The sequence below is a fragment of the Solanum verrucosum genome, unplaced genomic scaffold (genome assembly GCF_900185275.1).
Source record: "Solanum verrucosum unplaced genomic scaffold, falcon-dt-bn FXZP01000238.1, whole genome shotgun sequence".
NCBI classification, from domain to species: Eukaryota; Viridiplantae; Streptophyta; class Magnoliopsida; order Solanales; family Solanaceae; genus Solanum; species Solanum verrucosum.
In genome coordinates, this window is record NW_026020630.1 from 2,253,060 (window position 1) to 2,273,107 (window position 20,048).

The following is a 20,048-nucleotide window of genomic DNA, read 5'->3' on the forward strand; positions in this document are numbered from 1 at the left end:
TGGTTGATTTTCAATTGCATATATTTGGTTGTCTTGAAAAATCAATTGTTTCCTAACTCTTCTTTTCTTTCCCAAATACCCAAATATTATCATTGGTATCAGACTTTGAAATCAACACAAGCAATGGGTGAAGCAATGAAAGGCGTTACAAAGGCAATGGGACAGATGAACAGGCAGATGAATTTGCCAGCATTGCAGAGAATAATGCAAGAATTTGAGATGCAAAATGAAAAGATGGAAATGGTGAGTGAGGTGATGGGAGATGCCATTGATGATGCTTTGGAAGGGGATGAGGAAGAAGAAGAAACTGAAGAGTTGGTGAGCCAGGTCCTTGATGAGATTGGAATTAATATCAACAATGAGGTATTTTACCACTCTTTAGTTACACCTATTTGGATGTATATGATATGTTTGCAATGCTCTATTTACTTATGGTCCTTGAATTAATGGCAGCTTGTCAATGCTCCTTCTTCTGCGGTGGCTGCTCCAGCAGCGAAAGGCAAGGTTGCACAAGCTGAGGCAACTGACAATGACGATGGTGGGATAGACAGTGATCTGCAAGCAAGGTTAGACAATTTGAGGAAAATGTAAATTGTTTGTAGAATGAATTGGAAACTTTATATGGTCTTGTAATATTTGTGAAAATTCTGGAATTCATGATCAGGCATTGTGTATGTCATTGCAATTTGCAAAACATACCTATGCTTTCTATTTATTTTTACTTTTTGAGAAGGTAACAGTCATTGTATTATATTCCAAACAATCAAATCTGCCACAACTTGTTACAGGTAATCATTTTTTTCACATCATAGAACACAAGCATTTTCCTGTAACTATCATCTTTTTCTTCTTTTTCTATAACCCTGGTGTTCGGGCTGGGCCAATTTACACACATCTTGACTAATTTCACATGTAGTAAAAAAAAGAGAGACTAATTCCATCGGCTAAGTGATATCTCCCACTAGCATAGGAATTAATAACTCTATCCACCAATGATGGGATATATTGAAAGGACTCACTTTAAGTTTTTGTCTTTGGGAATTTGAACTTGAGACCTCATCATTTTCAATCCACTTCATTGACCATTAAGTCACATTGGGTGCAGTGTTTTGGATGATGAAAGGCGACAAGGGTCTGCCCACCGCGAGGCGAGTGGCAAGGCACTCACCTTTTTAACGTGCATCGTCAATTAATACCAAAAAATTCAAATATTAAATTGCATAGATAAATAAACAAAATCTCAATAGCAATAAATATTAGCAAATTCAATTCAAAAACTGGAAGTAGATAGTACATACTAAAAGTTTAGAACTTGAATGAGAAAAAAATAGGGCAAAAGTCAAAGAAGTGAGGAAAGAAAGAGAGGTGGAAGTTACTCTGAAGTCTGCAGAAGAATAAAGAAAAAGAAACAAATGAAGAAGAAATCTGAAGAAGTAAAGAAGAAGAAATACGTATTGGTTGGACTTTGGATTCGCCAGAGAAGTCTAGTCGAGTCGATCGGTTGGAGTCGGAGTCACAGTCTAAGAGTTAGACGGTTCAAATTTGGAAAGCAAATTCTACAATTACCTTTTAACTTTTAAAATCCTAAATTGGTCCTTTTTTTTTTTTTAACTAACAAAATACAAAAGGCGGCGCCTTTTTCGCCTTTGAAGATTGCCTTGCCACTAAACTAATAGGTGATGAAGGGTCGTCTTGCCTTGCCTCTCGCCATTGGCGACGAGGCGAATGACGATTGCTTTTCACAACACTGGACTTGGGTGCAACTATCATCTTTCTCTATTACCACACCCACTGGGATCTCCTCATCAATGAACGTCTTCATGCAAAACCAATATTTCGTAGAAACAGAAACTACCATAACACAAAAATGGAATGAAAGAAAATACCTTTATGAAAAAATATCAAAATGAAATGAAAGAAAATAAACTAAACTGAACTTCCTTGAACTATCAACCCGTCTCGAGAACTTCCCTCTTGCCTTGTGAAACTATTCCGGTGAAGCACTGGTGGCTCCACCGGAGAACGACACAAAGGGCAATCCAAGTGAGAATAAAGCCACATATCAATGCATGAAGCATGAAAAGAATGTTTGCATATTGGAAGTTGCTTCACTTCTTCCCCTTCTTCGAAAGCTGATAAACACACAGCACACTCATAATCACTGTTCTTTTCCTGTTGATTTCCTCCTCCTTCTTTCTTGTACCTGAAACTGGACACTGTGTTCACGTTAAGGTTATTAGGAACCTGGATGGTGTTTTGTTCAAGAGACTGATTCGTGTGGTTGTTTTCGTTACACCATCGATTGTGAATGAAATTGTAGAGACCAAGCAGGAAAACTGCTGTTCCTACAATGATAAGAGCGCAATACAAACTGGTTAAGTTCAATTGTTTTGGAGGAGAATATGAAGGAATATAAGGCATAGGAGCTTCTGGCATGGTTGATTAGTTGAAGCTTTTTGTTTGAGAAGCAAATATTATGAGGAGATAGATTTGATTCACCAACTAGTGATATATATAACCAAGTAAAGTAGTATAATATTACTACGAATTTAACTTATATACATAAGAGGTAGAAAAAAAAGTACTATATGTGCATTTTAACCTGTCTAATTTATCAGCTTAGTAGTTCCACTTCTTTTGGGCAGTTCTTTAGTTATATCTTCAAGTGATCTGATAGTATAGGAAGTTAAATTCTGTTACTCCTTGCGTAATTTTAGTACTTGTCGTCTAAAACAAGTCATAGATATTTGTATTGTCCGGAGGGAGTGGTTATTTACATGGATAATATTATTAATAATATTATTTTCTTATACTTTGTGGAATTCAATTTGTGATAATAGGTTACATACCATCCTTACAGGTACATATGATTGTGTAAATATTTTTATGCCATTAATGTATATAACTTAAATTCTTATAAGGAAGAAATTTGATTTTATCTGTTTGATGTTTTAACTTTTATAGAGGAAAAAAATAATGAACTACTATTAATTATGAAGCCGTGGTATCAAGGAGTATAAAGAAGGAATATTGTAGGCTGGTTAAATAAAATAAACTGTGAATGAAACATGAAATCAAATGAAGAAGACAAATAAATTGACATCTAAATTTGGCTGTCACTTTTCAAGCAAAGTCGATTTTATAGCTCCTATTTTGTCATTTTTAACAGGAAGTTTGATGGATAATTTGATTTTAATTTACTTGTGAAGCTTATCTTTTGGTAGGTTGTGTATCTTTAGGTAAATATTATAATAGTTTTTTCTGTCCCCTCTTGATGTAATATACTCCCTTCCTATTTCACCTTTCTTTTCAAAAAATGAAATAAAATAATTAGAAGTCAGGGAAGGGAAAGAGGTTACAAGTGAGGAATCGAACCCTTACTAGCAAGGTGAAAGTTTAGATAGTCAGTCAACTGAGTTACTAAGATTCACCCTTCCTATTTCAATATGTTTATCCATTTTTGGTCTTTTGTGGCCGTTTAATAGTGTTCTCCATTGCTTATGACGATGGCGGTGGCTCCTAAAGTAAAGAAAGCCACTTTCCAATCAATTACGACTCCTCACTCAGATATTGATAGTGTCTGACTGTCCATGAAGTTCTTGAAGAAATGAAAACTTCTTGAAAAAGCTTCGACCAATATATTTCCACATCTCCAATTCATACCCCTCTTGAAAAGGGTATGAATTTCTATGAGGTTCACTTTTGGGGTTAAAATGTTAACCCTTTTAATGTAATTATAAGATGACATATGTGGAGATTTAATTAACTTAAGGACAATTTGTGCCTAATAATTGGAAGAAGGGCAACTTTGTGTTGTCATTTTTAATACATTAGGGATATTTTTTTGGACCCCTTTTTCGTATTTATTTCATTGTTGAAAGCTTATGATCCTTAGTTCAATGTAAAGATTCACGGGGTAGATGGATTACACGTGTACACTTCAATTGAACCAAAATAATAGTTTATCAATAATCGAGGGACCAATCTACAAGATTAAAGACTTCACATTTTTGAAGGCTTAATTACTTGTACCTATCTTTTGGGTGCTCTGATAGTGTACTAATTCGTTACGCTAATGGACATGGATATAGCTAGCTAGTCTTCGATATACAGTTTAATCAAACCTAGCAACTTTGTTTCAAATCCTGTATTTGATATAAGAAATTTATTCAATATGTATAAGTATAAACTGTTAATTTAGAACTCAATAACTTAAAATGACTAGAATTAACAAGAGAGAGTTGCGTAGATAGTAAACACTTGTCACCTCCAACCCCAAGATTGTGGTCAGTCAGTCATCAAGGGAGCAAAAAAGTGGAAGTTCTTAGGAGGAGGTAACAAAAGGGCTAAAATTTTGAATCCATAAACTTTAAATTCTAGCTCCGCCTCTGTTGTTGTTGCTACTACTAAACTTCAAATTATGATAGGGATTGCAATGAGATAAGGTTATCCACCATAGACAAGTGAAGAATCCCCACGTAGGACATAAAGAAGAGATGTGCAACACCAATTGCCCCATTTTCCACCTCTCATATCTTAATGGCTCTCAAAAGCACAACTTACATATCTCAACAAACAACACAAGAATATAGAGACATAGAACAACTCATCAAAAGAAGAAAAAATTAAGGCAAAATAATAATAATGCTTCTACTTCTTCAATAGTTTCAATGGCAATGCCACTAACTTACACAACCCAAAACAAGCAACCAATTGTTGAAGCTTTTTTCAAGCCATTGCCAATTAGACCTTCAAAACAAATTACAACTTCAAAAAAGTTTGTAGTCATCAAGGCCACTTCAATTAAGGAAAAGGCAGTGGTAGGGTTGACAACAGGTGTACTCACAGCATCAATGGTTGTACCTGATGTAGCACAAGCTGCTGAGGGTTTGTCACCATCACTCAAGAACTTCTTGCTTAGCATTGTGTCTGGTGGAGTTGTGCTTGGTGCTATTATTGGTGCTATTATTGGTGTCTCCAATTTTGATCCTGTTAAGAGGGGTTAATTTTGTGTGCTTTCTTTCTATATAAATGATATTGTTTGGTTTTCAAGTATGATTTTGTGTATGTTTAATTCCTTTTAGCTTATTTTTCGGTTTAATCATCTTGGTTTTCGAAATAGTAAAGGCTCGTCATAGTGCTTTTAATAGGCTCTATTAAGATAGCGCGAAAGAGTTTACTATATAGTTAATTCACATTTGGAATGTTTAGTATTCACTAAAAGAAGCGAATCATATCATGATTTTTTTCATTTATACAACTCAAACCTAAGATATGTATGTCAATTTTACTAGATATACGTGATTCTCGTACATCTTATCACACTACTCGATGGTAATTCCTTGGTTGTAATTTTGCTAGAAATATGCGAATGCTTTAATTTTGATTTGGGATTAGTGTGCATACACTAAAAGCAGTGGCGGAGCTATGTTGAAGCAAGGGGGTTCATATGATACCTCTTGTTCAAAAATTTAGTGTCTATTATAAGACAAAAATAATAAAATTTATGAGTGAAAAGGAATAAGTTGTACCTAGTTTTAAAAAAATGTTTTGTACAGTGAGTGAAGTAAAATAAAGGTATCATGAGTGAAACACCTAGTGAAAGTCAAACTTCACGCATTAAAGGTACCATGAGTGAAACACTATGTCAAAGTTAAATTTTTGAAATTGTCAAGCCAAACTTCAGATAAAAATATCTGAATATGATATTTTTAAGCTAAATTTCAGATAATAATAATTGAAGTTTGGTCTTGCCATGCCCACAACTTTAGACGAAAACAAAACTTCTGAAGTTGTTTTTAATTACCAAGGCCACATTCACCACAAAATGTCTGAAGTTAGGCATTGCCAAGGTCACAATTCCAATAATTTTGAAGTTGGCCTTGATTAGCTATTATATATATATATTTGAACTTCAGTAAAAAATGTTCGAAGTTTGGCCTAAAGTCCACAACTTCAGCAAAAAAAATGTTTAAGGTTAACTTTAAAAAAATTATTATATATCTGAAGTCTTGTCAAGGTCACAACTTCAAGCAAAAATATTTGAAATTTGGCTCTGTCAAATCCACAAATTCAATTAAAAAAATGTAAGTTGGTCTTAACAAGTCAAAAATGTTATTTATAAATAGAGATCAAATATCCTATCATAATTACCAACATTTACAAACTATCGCGTATATCGACCCTCACATGGTCAACAATTCTGTTGACAACCACCATTGTTAGCTTCCGCCACACAACCAAATGACAGAATCATCGGTCATTACTACTAATTACTCTTTACTGATAGTCATCATTCGACAATTATTACCTTTGACTTTACCTATACCACCATCAATCATTACTGTCGACAACCTTCACCAACCATGACCACTTATTACTGCACGCCATCCACCACCGTCAATCACCAACTAGTCATTATTGTACAATCATCACTATCTACCTCCTCCACCAATATCACCTTACTACATGAAAATTATTTTTTTTCTAATATTTTGTGATTATAATATTTAATTAATTATATTTAAAATGTATTTCTATTAATTTTAATTTTTAAATAAAGATAAATTATACATATTCAAACATTGAAAAATAAATAGTTTTAATTATACAAAAAATTAATCATCCATTGTTTAAATTTTGAAATAATTTTAATACTAAGAAATGCATTCAAATAATTAAATTACAAAAATAAATGTTTCATATTTCCTCATTCTCATATGCTTCAACTAGGAAGTTTTGGAGTCCCCAAACTTTGATGTACCATAGGTGCTTTCTCAACATAAAATTATGTCAACCTTACAATAAGATAACCTTATCCATCACATAGCCAATAGCCAATAAGAACCAGCCACATAGGACAAAGCAAAATATGCCAACTCCAAATTTCAATTTTCCACCTCTCATTAAAAATCCTCTCTTTATCATCTCTATACAAAATCACATCATATTACCAATACCATACTTCTTCAACTTTTGTTTTTGTAATTCTTGAGAGCAAAAAGGCAAAAGAAATGACTACTTCAATAGTTTCAATGGCAATGCCACTAACTTGCAAAAGCCAAAAGAAACAACCAATTGTTGAAGGTTTTTTCAAGCCATTGCCAATTAGGCCTTCAAAACAAATTGCAACCTCAAAAAAGTTTGTAGTCATCAAGGCATCTTCAATTAAGGAAAAAGCAGTGGTAGGGTTGACAACAGGTGTACTCACAGCATCAATGGTTGTACCTGATGTAGCACAAGCTGCTGAGAGTTTGTCACCATCACTTAAGAACTTCTTACTTAGCATTGTGTCTGGTGGAGTTGTGCTTGGTGCTATTATTGGTGCTATTATTGGTGTCTCCAACTTTGATCCTGTCAAGAGGGGTTAATTTTGTGCCTTTTCTTTAATTGATTGTATCTATATATATGATATTGTTTGGTTTTCAAGTATTGTTTTGTCTTATGTTAACATGGACAATTTAATTCCCTAGCTTTTTTTTCGATTTATTCATCTGATATTCGAAATAGTAAATGCTCGTAATAACGCTCCAGTGAAACTAGTCTCTCTTAAGATCGTGTGAAATAGTTTACGATATGATTGATTTAGATTTGCAATGTGTATGGCTCATTAAAAGAAGTGCTCCATATCATATGTTTCTCCACTTATAATACTTGAACATAAGAATTGTATATAGTTGAGGGTGGAGAATCTCGTCCATCCTACTACACTCCTTGGTAGTGTTTAAATTTTAGTTTTAATTTTTCCATAAATACACAAATGCCTTTATTTAGTTTGGGTCTAGTGTATGTACACTAGTGTGAAAAATCTTTACACTATCAAATTATTTAAAATGTAATTACACTAGGGCTGGCAAGGGGATGCGGACGGGGACTGGGGGATGGGACGGGACAAGGGACGACCTGACCGGGATTCGGGGGGGGGGGGGGGGGGGGGACCGGGATTGAGGGGATAAAAATTTGTCCCATCCCGTCCCACTATATATATGGGATGGGACGAGTTTGGCGGGACGGGACGGGACGTGAGATTTTTATTTTTTTATATGTTTATTTATTTGTATTGAAATTATATGTTATTGAATAGCATTTTTAGTTTATTTAGTTTTCAATAACATTTTTAGCTAATAAAAAATGCTTAACAAATTTGAACTTCTCAAATTTCAAATTTCAAGTTTCAAGTTTCAAATTTCAAATTTGAGAAGTTCAAATTTGTATTTTAAATATTTTAAAAGAATTTAACTTGAAATAATGATGTAGTCTTTTGTTTTGATTTAATACAAAAAATAATAAAATATTAGAAGTTACAATTTACAAATATTAGTGGAGTTAGTATTTTAAAATTAAAATTAAAATGCAAGACAATAGTTATATAAAAAAAAGACTTGAATAAAGCCTTCAAATTTATTCAATAAAATCTAATTGCAACTTAGAACTTAGAAGTTACAATTTACAAATATTAGTGGAGTAACTAATCTACGCAGCCACCGTCTAGAAAGGGTTCTATTTCAATAAGTTCTCATATGTAAAACTAATATTTGTTACAAATATTAGATGAGTAACTAATTTACGCAGCCACCTTCTAGGAAGGGTTCTGTTTCAATTAGTTCTTAAATGTAATCTAATATTTGTATTCTTCTTTAAAATTCAATTCTAATTGTCACATCATATCGACGGTAACATCCTCCGGTGTTGGCAAACTTGCTAGAAACTCTTGTGACTCTAATTCATCATCACTAGATCCAATTACCGCATTAATCCAATCTTCTTGTTTGGAACTTAACTTTGGCAAATTATAATTCCTCCTCTCGGTGTTGACCCAGTCTCTAAATAAAACTGATGTTTCCAAACTTTCTTCCGCCAACGAATGTCTATGATCGCCAAGTTGAAACCTTGCCGCACTAAAAGCAGCCTCTGATGCAACTGATGAAGCTTGAATAGCTAGAACATCACGAACCATTTTGCTCAAAATTGGAAATGCAACGCTCCGCCTCCTCCACCATGCTAATAATTCTTCATTGCCATCTCCGTCTTCCACTGTTTCTAAAGATTGATTAAGATATTCTTCAAAATCATCACGGTTAGTAGAATTAAGACCAAGAAAACCTCACATATAACTTGAAATTCGAGCTTTACTCTGAGGATTAGAAGTTTGACCAACTTCTCCTTGAGTATTTCCTGTAGTTATATATTTTTCATACAAAATTTTTGCTTCTACTTTTATGCTAGACTTGCATATTTCACAAGTTGGATTTTTTTCCGGTAAAATTTCTAAAGTATCATAAAAAGAGTCAACAAGTCCCTGCACACCTCGTAATTTATAGTCAGGATGAAGAAAAATAGCAGTTAAAAAAATTTGAGGAATAGGAAAAAATATTTTTAAAATTTTTCAATCATACCTTCAATTGCAACTCTAAATTTTTCAATTTTTTTGTATTTAGAAAATTGAATTGAAATAGCACAAATATTTATTAATACTGATGAAATAGTAGGATAATAAATTCCAGAAAACATGATTGTAGCATCATAAAAAAATCTTAAAAATTCTAATAGTTCATTAGTTTCTTCCTAATCTTCTTCACAAATTCTCTCTAATGGATCAACATTATGAGCATTAAACACCATTTGTATGGGTCTTTTATATTCGTAAGCAACTGAAAACATTTCGTAAAAAGAATTCCACCTTGTTTTAATATGTCTTGAAATTTTTCTTGGCGGAAAATCACATAGTACACAACGCTCATTAAATTTCCTAATTCTAGCAGCTCTTTGAGTATAAAAAATTCAGGCAACATCATATTCAATTTTCATACAACCACATTTAAATAATGAAATACCATCTTGTACAACTAAATTTAATATATGTGCAACACATCTAACATGAATAGAATTATCATCAATTGGACATAATCTAGTTTTTAACATACTAGCAACGTTTATATTATTAGATGCATTATCTAATGTGACAAATATTACTTTATCTATAAGCATATAATAATCTAGAACACTCAAAATATTTGAAGTTAAATATGCACCAGTTTTTTTCTCTACACATTCTTTATAACTTAAGATTCTTTTTTGCAAATTCCAGTTATGATCAATCCAATGTGCTGTAACAGTTAAATAATCACGTCCATTAACACTACGATCCATGTCCGAAGTTATAGACACTCTACAATCTAATATGTTAAATATACAACGAAGATATTGACAATGTTTACCTTGATATACAAAAACATCAGATTTAACAGTATTTCTTGAAAACCTCTATAAGTAGGATTATAAGTTTGTTGAATATATTCAATTAAACCGGGATGTGAAGGAAAACTATAAGGCAAGCCACAAACAGAAACCATTTTAGCTAAATTTTCGCGATCTCTTTCCTTATTATATTTACGTTGTGTTAGTGGACCACCGGGGTTAGAAGGATCTAATGTTCCTTGAACCATGTTAGAAGCCCCTACCGATTCATTAACATTAATATCAAAATCATTAACTTGAATTCCTTTTTTCTATCGGCTAATGATTTAGCTTCTTTATATTGAATCGGCACACAAGATAACAAATGTCTATTTAAGCCCCCCGTCCTACCTTAACCTCCACCTTGTTTATATTTAAAAGTTTGCTTACACTTATTACAAATATAATAGAATTTTCCTTATCTAAAGTCATAAATTGCCACACAACAGAAGTTTTAGGGCGTTGATACTTCACCTTCTCCCTTGTAGGAAGTATAATGGGTGAGCGTCCACAATTTTGCTCCATTGAATTTGTAGTTTCATTTGGAACTTCTGTCTCCGGACTAGTATGTGTATCTTCTAATTCCTCTTCTCCTGAACCAATTTCTACTTCTTCACCTGAATTTTCATCAAGATAAGGATTAATATCACCATAAATTTGTTGTAAAATTTCATGATCGAGTTGAGCATTTGAATCATTATCATAAGAAGTATCATCAACATAAGTAGAATCATTTGTATTAAATCTAATTCTAGACATTGATTTAGAAGAAGTACCACCACATTTACTCTTATTTTTTTCCTTACTACTTTTTTTACTAATGCCACTTGGTTCTTTCTCTTTTACTTTACCGGTATTTTTTTTTGCTAGAACTCATATTTAATTATATGTAAAGTGTAATATAAAAATAATAATAACACAAGAATTAATGACGAAAAATAAAATATAAATATTATGAAACGAATGTACCAAACGTCTGCGTTAATAGCAGATGTTATAACCGATTCTTGAAGCTTGTAGTTTGTTGTAACTTGTAATTTGGAACTCCAATACTTGATAGCAAATATGACAATTATATATATATTATGATATAATATAAAAATTTAGAATTGAAATATATGTATTATAATATAATATGAGACTTAAATGAAATAAAAAATTGAGACTTAAGATTGAGAGGATATAGAAAATAGATAAGAGAATAGATGATTTTGTAAGAAATAATAAGGGATAGAGGGGTATTTATAATATTTAAAATGAGTTAAAGTATATTTATGATAACTTGAGGGTTTAAATTAAAGTATTAAAAGTAGGGGGGTGGTAGGGGGTGTTGGGGAAGTGAAAAAGGTAAATAAATCCGTTGGGGGCCCCACGAAACCGGTCGGTTCAGCCGGGTTGGGACCAGGCCGGTTCGACCGGGACCAAAGGGTGAACCGGCCCCTAACCGGTCCCCTATCCCGAACCCCTCCCAACCCGCGAAAACTTACGGGACCGGGTTCGGCGAGCCGATTCTCGAATCGGTCGCGGGCCGGAGCGAGCCGACTCGGTCCCCCTGCCAGCCCTAAATTACATAGATCCGTCAGTTATCGAGAGAACAAGTTAAACTACAATGTGGTGAGATTGATAGAAAGAAAGGACAGGTCAACCATGCATGGTACTTCTCGACCCTCTCTCTGAAGACTAGCGACTCATGAATGCTAGCTTTGGAGTTGGATAAGCCAAAATACATTATGTAAATCTGTGGTTTTTCGCAAATTTTTTTCTTTCCTTCTTACTTCACTATATATCTAGAAATTCTTAACATTTTTTCTTGTGTGATCAGTGGTGGTTTAATGAAAGTTGTGGCTTAAAGTTAAATCTTAATAAAAGATCTTTAATTTATGTATCTTTGTTTAACTTAGCCTGAAATTTAGAATGTAAAATACTTTTGAATTCGATGCTCTTACACAATAATATCATACCTTGTGTAATCCTACCAGTGAGATTTGAGGAGGGTGGTAAATACACAACCTAACTCTTCTTTATGCAGGTAGAGAGGTTATTTCCGATCAACTCTCAGCTCAATTAAGCATATCAAATTCAAGCATAAAAAAATATTATAGTAATGGAGAAGTCATGGTGAATATAATGCTAAAGAGAAACACTAGCAAGTAGCAACAACAAATAAACGATTGATAATTGAAACAAATGAATCAACATGTAATAATAAAAATCGGACGATAAGATAGAAGTGTAATAATACCAAAACTGGCAAGGGAGATTAGACATCGCTCAACTATCTACTAACCTTTTACTCTAATACTCAACCTCCATATCCTCCTATTTTGAGCCTCTCCTCGATGAGCTGCTAGTGTGCTATGTCTTGTCAATCTCTCACACCTCCTTATTAGAGCATATGTGCATCTTCTCTAGACATGTTCGAACCATCTCAGCCTTATCTCTCTCATCTTGATTGCCACGAGGGTCACTCCCACTTGTATCTCTCCTAGCATACCAAACGTTTTGAAATTTGTGATCTTAAACATGTCATTATATAAGAATGCCATTAAAGCTAAAGCAAAAAGTAGGATTAGAAACTCATTTTAAATATAAAAAGATGCATACGAGACACATAAAACGAGTGTTTGTTTTTTTAGTATTTGTATTTTTATATAATTGCAAAATTGTGAAGATGTTCTTACATAATTAAAAAATTAACTATAAAGGTGATCTTTCTTAGAATTTCGTTCACTAAGACTGCCCAATCACCATTACCAATCTTAACAGGGCCATCACCATAATTGACCACTAGCTTATCAATCAATTTTATCGCCAACTTTCATTATATAATCAAAATTATTAATCATCGTCACCAATCACTTTTACCATCACTCATAAATATACAACCATTCTATTACTTTGACTATACCTCCACGAACCATTACTGCCAATCATCTTCACCAATCACGACTATCACTAATTATCACTGTACATCAAGACGAGCCAAATTCTAATGTTACGTCTACTAAGAATTAACAATTTTTTCATATACAATCAATTTTTTTAAAAAGGAGGGGAAAGGGGTGTGGTGGTGGGGGGATTCATATTTCCTTAAAAAAATATTCATGATCAAACGAACACTTGAAGTCCTCAAAAATTTGATGCACTATGGATCTTTTTTCAGCCTACGTGGATATAAAGTTATGACAACCTTCTAATAAGATAACCATATCCAATATAACCAATAAAAATCAGCCACATAGAACAAAACAAAAATATGCCAACAACCAAATTTCAATTCTCCACCTCTCATTAAAAATCCTCTCTTTATCCTCTCAATCTAAGTGGTCCCTTTTCCTCTCAAAATCACATCATATTACTACCAATACCATAATCCTTTTAACTTTTGTTTTGTAATTCTTGAGAGCAAAATAAATGGCTACTTCTTCAATAGTTTCAATGGCAATGCCACTAACTTACACAACCCAAAACAAGCAACCAATTGTTGAAGCTTTTTTCAAGCCATTGCCAATTAGACCTTCAAAACAAATTACAACTTCAAAAAAGTTTGTAGTCATCAAGGCCACTTCAATTAAGGAAAAGGCAGTGGTAGGGTTGACAACAGGTGTACTCACAGCATCAATGGTTGTACCTGATGTAGCACAAGCTGCTGAGGGTTTGTCACCATCACTCAAGAACTTCTTACTTAGCATTGTGTCTGGTGGAGTTGTGCTTGGTGCTATTATTGGTGCTATTATTGGTGTCTCCAACTTTGATCCTGTTAAGAGAGGTTAAATTTGATCATGATTTGTGTATGTTTACATGGCAATTAATTCCTTTTAACTTATTTTTCTGTTTATTCATTTGGTATTTGAAATAGTAAAGTTGTGATGATGTTCTAGTAAATTGGTGCGAAACGATTGGCTCTGCATTTAATTTAGATTCGCAATGCATAAGGCTTACTAAAAGAAATATTTTATATATGTTGAGTTAAAGAGGAGGTAAGTTGGTTAAAATTCGTGCACTTTTAAGTTTATCGATATGATATTTTGTTGTATTCCTTACCTTCTTTTAATTTGTATTAGTTTATGAATTTTTCGACTGATCAACTTTATTTGACCTCAAATTTGTGGGTTCATCTATAATGACATAGTGAACAATATTTACATGACTAATTGAATTTTTTAGCATCCAAATTGTTTGCTAACATTCGTAATGACCTAGTAAAGGTTGCCTATAGCCTCTATAGAATCTACACGACTTTTTTTTTTTACCGTTTAGAAGATGCAATTTAGAAATTCAATTTTTTAATTTTTCATGTGTATTAGTCGTTGATTTTTTTTTTTGGGGATCACAAAACAGTAATTTAGGTTTTTCTCAGTTTTTATGTGTATTAACCCATTTGAAAATATGACTAATTAGATTTTTTAGCATCCAAATATTTTGCTAGCATCCGTAATGACCTAGTGAACGACGCTCATAGCCTTCATAGGATATACACCACTTTCTTAGCATTTCAAGAACATGAGATAAGAACTCAAATTTTTCTTAATTTTTCATATGTATTAGTCCATAAATATTAATAAATAGATAAATGATTTTGTGCCCCCAATTTATTCGCACCATCAACGATGACCTAGTGAATCATACCCATAGCCTCTAAAGGATTTACATCACATTTTTAGCATTTTTTCGTGAATTAGGTGATTTTCTTTGTTTTTCCTGTGTGTTAGTACATGATTTTTTGGTGATATGATTTGACACATTTTTTTTTGCAAAAACTTTACAGGACCCTCCGTATTTCTTAATGACCTAGGGGAACATTACCTATAGCTTCACCATGATTCGCACCACTTTTTTTTAGTATTTAGGGGTCCACTTAACAGGAATTAGACAATTTTCTCAAAAAAAATATTTGTGTGTTAGTATATGATTTTTTTGGTGATATGGATTTCAGACATTTTTTTTGGAAAAAACCTTTACATGACCCTCCGTAATGACGTAGGAGAATAATACCTATAGCCTCACCATGATCCAACCCTCCTTTTTAGCATTTAGGAGCTACTCAACAAGAATTAAACGATTTTCTTAGTTTTTCGTGTTTGTTAGTACATGAATATTTGAAAAATATGGATTTCGGTAAAAAAAACCACCAGACGCATACCACCCAAACTCCATTGACTATAACACATGAAAAATGGAAAAAATCCTATTTTTCGTACCGGGCCTCGTTTGAACTAGAGAAAATGTCGACGTTTACCCATCCGAACCAATGCACGCCCTTAAATAGATCGTCACGATGGCCACAAAAAAAGTCAGTCAAAAAGTCGTCGCACTCACATATCACCCAAAATCCATGGACTACACACGAAGAATGGAAAAATCTCTATTTCTCGTTTCATGCCTCGTTTGAACTTGAGAATGCCGATGTTTGCCCTCCAAACCAATGCATGCCATTAAATAGATCGTCACAGACGTCCGCAAAAAAGTTCAAACAAAAAAACGTTGGGCGCACATGTTACCCAAAATTCATGGACTATAACACACGAAAAATAGAAAAAGTTTTATTCTTGTTTCGGACCTCGTTTGAACTTCAAAATGTCGACGTTTACCCCTTTGAACCATGGATCTAGCGATTTGGAGAACCCCATTTTTTTTCCAAAAATAACTTTATAACGACCTCCATAATGAGTTGGGGAAGCGGTACATACAGTCCCATCATTTTTTCAGACATTTTCGCATACACAAGCCACTTTTAGAAATTAAGTGATATTTTTGGTTTTTCGTATGTATTAGCCCACGATCTGACGCTTTGAACATCCAAAATTTATTTCTTAAAGATATTTATTAGGACCTCTGTAACAAGTAGGGGAAGCGTTATGTGCCGTCCTACCATTTTTTCAAGCATATTCTGCATTTACAATCCAACTTTTAGGAATGACGCGGCTTTCTTGGTTTTTCTTGTGTACTAGCCCATGGATCCGTCGTAACGAATGTCCATTAAAAATTTTGGCAAAAAAAATAATTCAGGATCACGTATCACCAAAAATTCATGGACTATAGCACAAAAAAATGGTAAATTCGATCTTTCACGCATTGTGGTTCTTTTGAACTCGAAAATGCGTATGTTTGCCCCTTATGACAAACTGATTTCATTCATAAGGTCACAATGGAAGTCCATAAAATTTTTTAGTAAAAAACAAGTTAGAATCACGTATCACCAAAAATTCATGGACTATAACACACGAAAATGGTACATTTTATCTTTCCCGCATTGGGGATCTTTCGAATTTGAAAATGTGTCTGTTTTCCCCTCGGGACCAACTAACTCCATTAATAAGGTCTTAACGGACGTCCAAAATTTTTTTGGCCAAAAACAAGTCGGGATCACATATCATTAAAAATTCATGGACTATATAGTACACGAAAAATAGTAAATTTGGTCTTTTCTGCATTGGGCTCTTTTGAACTTGAAAATGCATCCATTTGCCCTTCAGAAAAAACCTGACACCATTAATAAGATCGTAACGATCATCCATACAAAAATTCGTCCAAAAACAAGTCGGGATCACAAAAAATTTATGGACTATAGCACACGAAAAATGAAAAATTCGATCTTTCCCACATTAGGGTTCTTTTGAACTGGAAAATGTGTATGTTTGCCCCTCAGGGCCAACTGAATCCATTAACAAGATCGTAATGGACGTCCATATAAATTTTTGGTCAAAATTAAGTCGGGATCACGTATCACCACAAATCCATGGAGTATAGCACACGATAAAGGGTAAATTAAGTCTTTCCTACATTGGGGATCTTTTGAACTTGAAAATGCGTCTGTTTGCCCCTCGTGACCAATTGACTCTATTAATAGGGTCATAACATATGTCCATACATAATTTTGGAAAAAACAAGTCGGAATCACGTATCACAAAAAATCCATGGACAAATACATACAAAAATTTGAGATTTTGGGTAATTCCTAAAAAAAGATTGTAAATGCGGAAATAAGTGTTAAAAAATGGTGTGAGTATGCGTAGTGGTTCCCCAACTCATTATGGAGGTCCTCATAAAATTTTTCAAATTTTTTTTTAGGTGCTCCGAGGTGTCAGATCCATGTGTTTACACATGAAAAATAAAAAAAATTGGATAATTTTTTAAAAAAGGCTTGTAAATGCGAAAATAAGCATTAAAAAATTGGTGTGAGTATACGCAGTGGTTTCCCAACTCATTGTAAGGTCTCATAAGTTTTTTCAATTTTTTCTGGGTGCTCCGAGGTGCCAAATTAATGGGCTAATACACATGAAAGATTAAAGAATTTGGGTAATTTCTAAAAAAGACTTGTAAATGTGAAAATAAGCTTTAAAAATGGTGTGACTATACGTAGTGGTTCCCCAACTCATAAAAAAGGTCCGCATAAAAAAAATTCAAATTTTTTTAGTGCTTTGAGGCGCCAGATTCATGTGCTAATAATACACCCGAAAAATCAAGGAATTTGGGTAATTCCTAAAAATAGGCTTGTAAATGCGGAAATAAACATTAAAAATGATGTGAGTATACGTGGTGGTTCCCTAACTCATTACGGAGGTGCTCATATTTTTTTCAAAAAAAAATTGTTGGATGCTCTGATGCGCCAAATCCATGGGGATTACACACGAAAAATCGAAAAATTTGGGTAATTCCTAAAAAATGGCTTGTAAATGCAGAAATAGACATTAAAAATGGAGTGAGTATACGTGGTGGTTCCACAACTCATCACAAAAGTCTTCATAATCTATTTTTAAAAAAAATTTAGGGTGCTCCGAGGCACTAGATCCATGGGCTAATATACACGAAAAATAGAAAAATTGGGTAATTTCTAAGAAAAAGCTTGTAAATGCGAAAATAGGTCTTAAAAAATGGTGTGAATACACTTGGTGGTTTTTTAACTCATTATAGAGGTACTCATAAAGTTTTTACAAAAAAAAAATTTGGTGGTCAAAGGTGCTACATTCAGGGGCTAATACACATGAAAAAATAAAGAAATTTGGATAATTTCTAAAAAAGAGACTTGTAAATGTGGAAATAGGCATTAAAAAAATTGTATGAGTATACGTGGTGATTTCCAAACTCATTACGGAGATCCTCATCACACTTTTTCAAATGTTTTTAAGGCGCCAAATCCATGGGCTAATAAAGTTGCCACTAATACAATCTTTTAGTGGCGAAATATTATTCTTTTAGTGGCGACATATTATAGTATTAGTGGCGACTTAAGTTGCCACTAATACAGCCTTTTAGTGGCGATATATTACAGTATTAGTGGCGATATATTACATTATTAGTTGCTCATAAGACAGTCTTTTAGTGGCGACGTATTTTTCTTTTGGTGGCGACTTAAGTTGCCACTAATACAGCTTTTTAGTGGCGACATATAGTATTAGTGGCAACGTATTATAGTATTAGTGGCGACTTATGTTGCCACTAATACAATCTTTTAGTGGCAACATATTATAGTATTAGTGGCTACTTAAGTTGCTGCTAATACAGTCTTTTAGTGGCGACTTATTATTCCTTTGGTGGTGACTAAAGTTGCCACTAATACAGCCTTTTAGTGGCGACATATTATAGTATTAGTGGCGACTTAAGTTGCCACTAATACAGCCTTTTCGTGGCGACATATTTTCCTTTTGGTGGCGACTTGAGTTGCCACTAATACAGTCTTTTAGTGGCGAATATTTTCCTTTAAGTCGCCACCAATACAGTCTTTTAGTGGCGGCATATTATTCTTTTGTGGCGACTTAAGTTGCCACAAATATAGTCTTTTAGTGGCGGCTTAAGTTGCCACTAATACAGTCTTTTAGTGAGATGTCAGATCAATGAGTTAATACACACGAAAAAACAATTAGGTCGTAATGAACGTTTATAAAAAATTTTAGCCAAAATAAATTTGGGACCACATATCACTAAAAATTAATGGACTACAGCACACGAAAAATGATAAATTTGATCTTTCATACATTGGGGCTCTTTTGAACTTGATGCGTTTGTTTGCCCTTCGGGACCAACTGACTCCTTTAATAACGTCGTAAAGGTCCAAAAAAAGTCGGGATCATGTATCACCAAAAATTCATGGACTATATAGCACACAAAAAATGGTAAATTTGGTCTTTCCCACATTACATATCTTTTTGATGCATTGATTTTATATGATGAAAATATATGATTATTGTTTTTAAAGTGAAATATTGATAGAACAAATACGTCTAGCTTTACAGAACATAAATCACACCAGTAGAATTTTTTTTTCTTAAAAAAAGAAAGAAGATAAAACACATGTATTGATTTTAGCTTTGGGTTTAAAGTTGTTAACATATATAAACACAAATTTTTAATGTAAAATGTTGGTTTTTTGTTTTCACCATTCGAAAGTGCATTATATCCTAGATAAAAATTAGAAATACATAATTACGAAATATTCAAAATTAAAATAATGTATTCATATATGTTAATCTATATTATTTAAATTGTAATATTAATAATTAAGAAACTTGACGAACATAATAATAGTGTGAGAGGTTGTGTTCTATTCTCAAAATAAAACCAAAAAAGTTGTGTGCTACTACGTGGGATTCGAACCTACAGACCTCAGGTGAAAATGATTACGCTTAAGCATTGTGCAACATAATTAAGAGTTTATATCAAAGCTGTTCAACATTAAATATTTATCCCTTAAACCCAGAAGTTGACCTCTATATATGGTGTAATTTTTCGGCGAAGGGTGTTCAACTGACCACCCTTGAATGACGGTAGCTCTGCCCCTGTGTAATTGGTGTATTGGTGGTTATTGTGGTAAT

The 20,048-nt window shown here is 33.4% G+C and overlaps 3 protein-coding genes across 3 annotated transcripts in view; all 3 read left to right on the plus strand.

Moving 5' to 3' along the window:
* The window catches only part of LOC125811864 (vacuolar protein sorting-associated protein 2 homolog 1), a 13,261-nt gene extending 12,563 nt beyond the window's left edge, over positions 1 to 698 (plus strand). Inside the window, exons 4-5 of the mRNA XM_049491412.1 lie at positions 103 to 363; positions 454 to 698. Coding sequence (XP_049347369.1) covers positions 103 to 363; positions 454 to 591 — 399 coding nt within the window. The 3' untranslated portion in view covers positions 592 to 698. The remainder of the gene's footprint in view (positions 1 to 102; positions 364 to 453) is intronic.
* The window catches only part of LOC125811868 (uncharacterized), a 9,251-nt gene extending 1,820 nt beyond the window's left edge, over positions 1 to 7,431 (plus strand). Inside the window, exon 2 of the mRNA XM_049491416.1 lies at positions 7,024 to 7,431. Within this exon, the coding sequence (XP_049347373.1) occupies positions 7,024 to 7,370 (347 nt within the window). The 3' untranslated portion in view covers positions 7,371 to 7,431. The remainder of the gene's footprint in view (positions 1 to 7,023) is intronic.
* Positions 7,432 to 13,621: 6,190 nt separating this feature from the next.
* On the plus strand, positions 13,622 to 14,015 carry LOC125811869 (uncharacterized). The gene has a single exon (XM_049491417.1). It carries the CDS (start codon positions 13,651 to 13,653, stop codon positions 14,008 to 14,010), a length of 360 nt encoding a protein of 119 aa, XP_049347374.1. The 5' UTR covers positions 13,622 to 13,650; the 3' UTR covers positions 14,011 to 14,015.
* The last annotated feature ends 6,033 nt before the right edge of the window (positions 14,016 to 20,048 follow it).

Bases quoted from the DNA above. Each gene is read 5' to 3' on its own strand.
- LOC125811869 (XM_049491417.1), top strand. From the start codon at position 13,651: ATGGCTACTTCTTCAATAGTTTCAATGGCAATGCCACTAACTTACACA.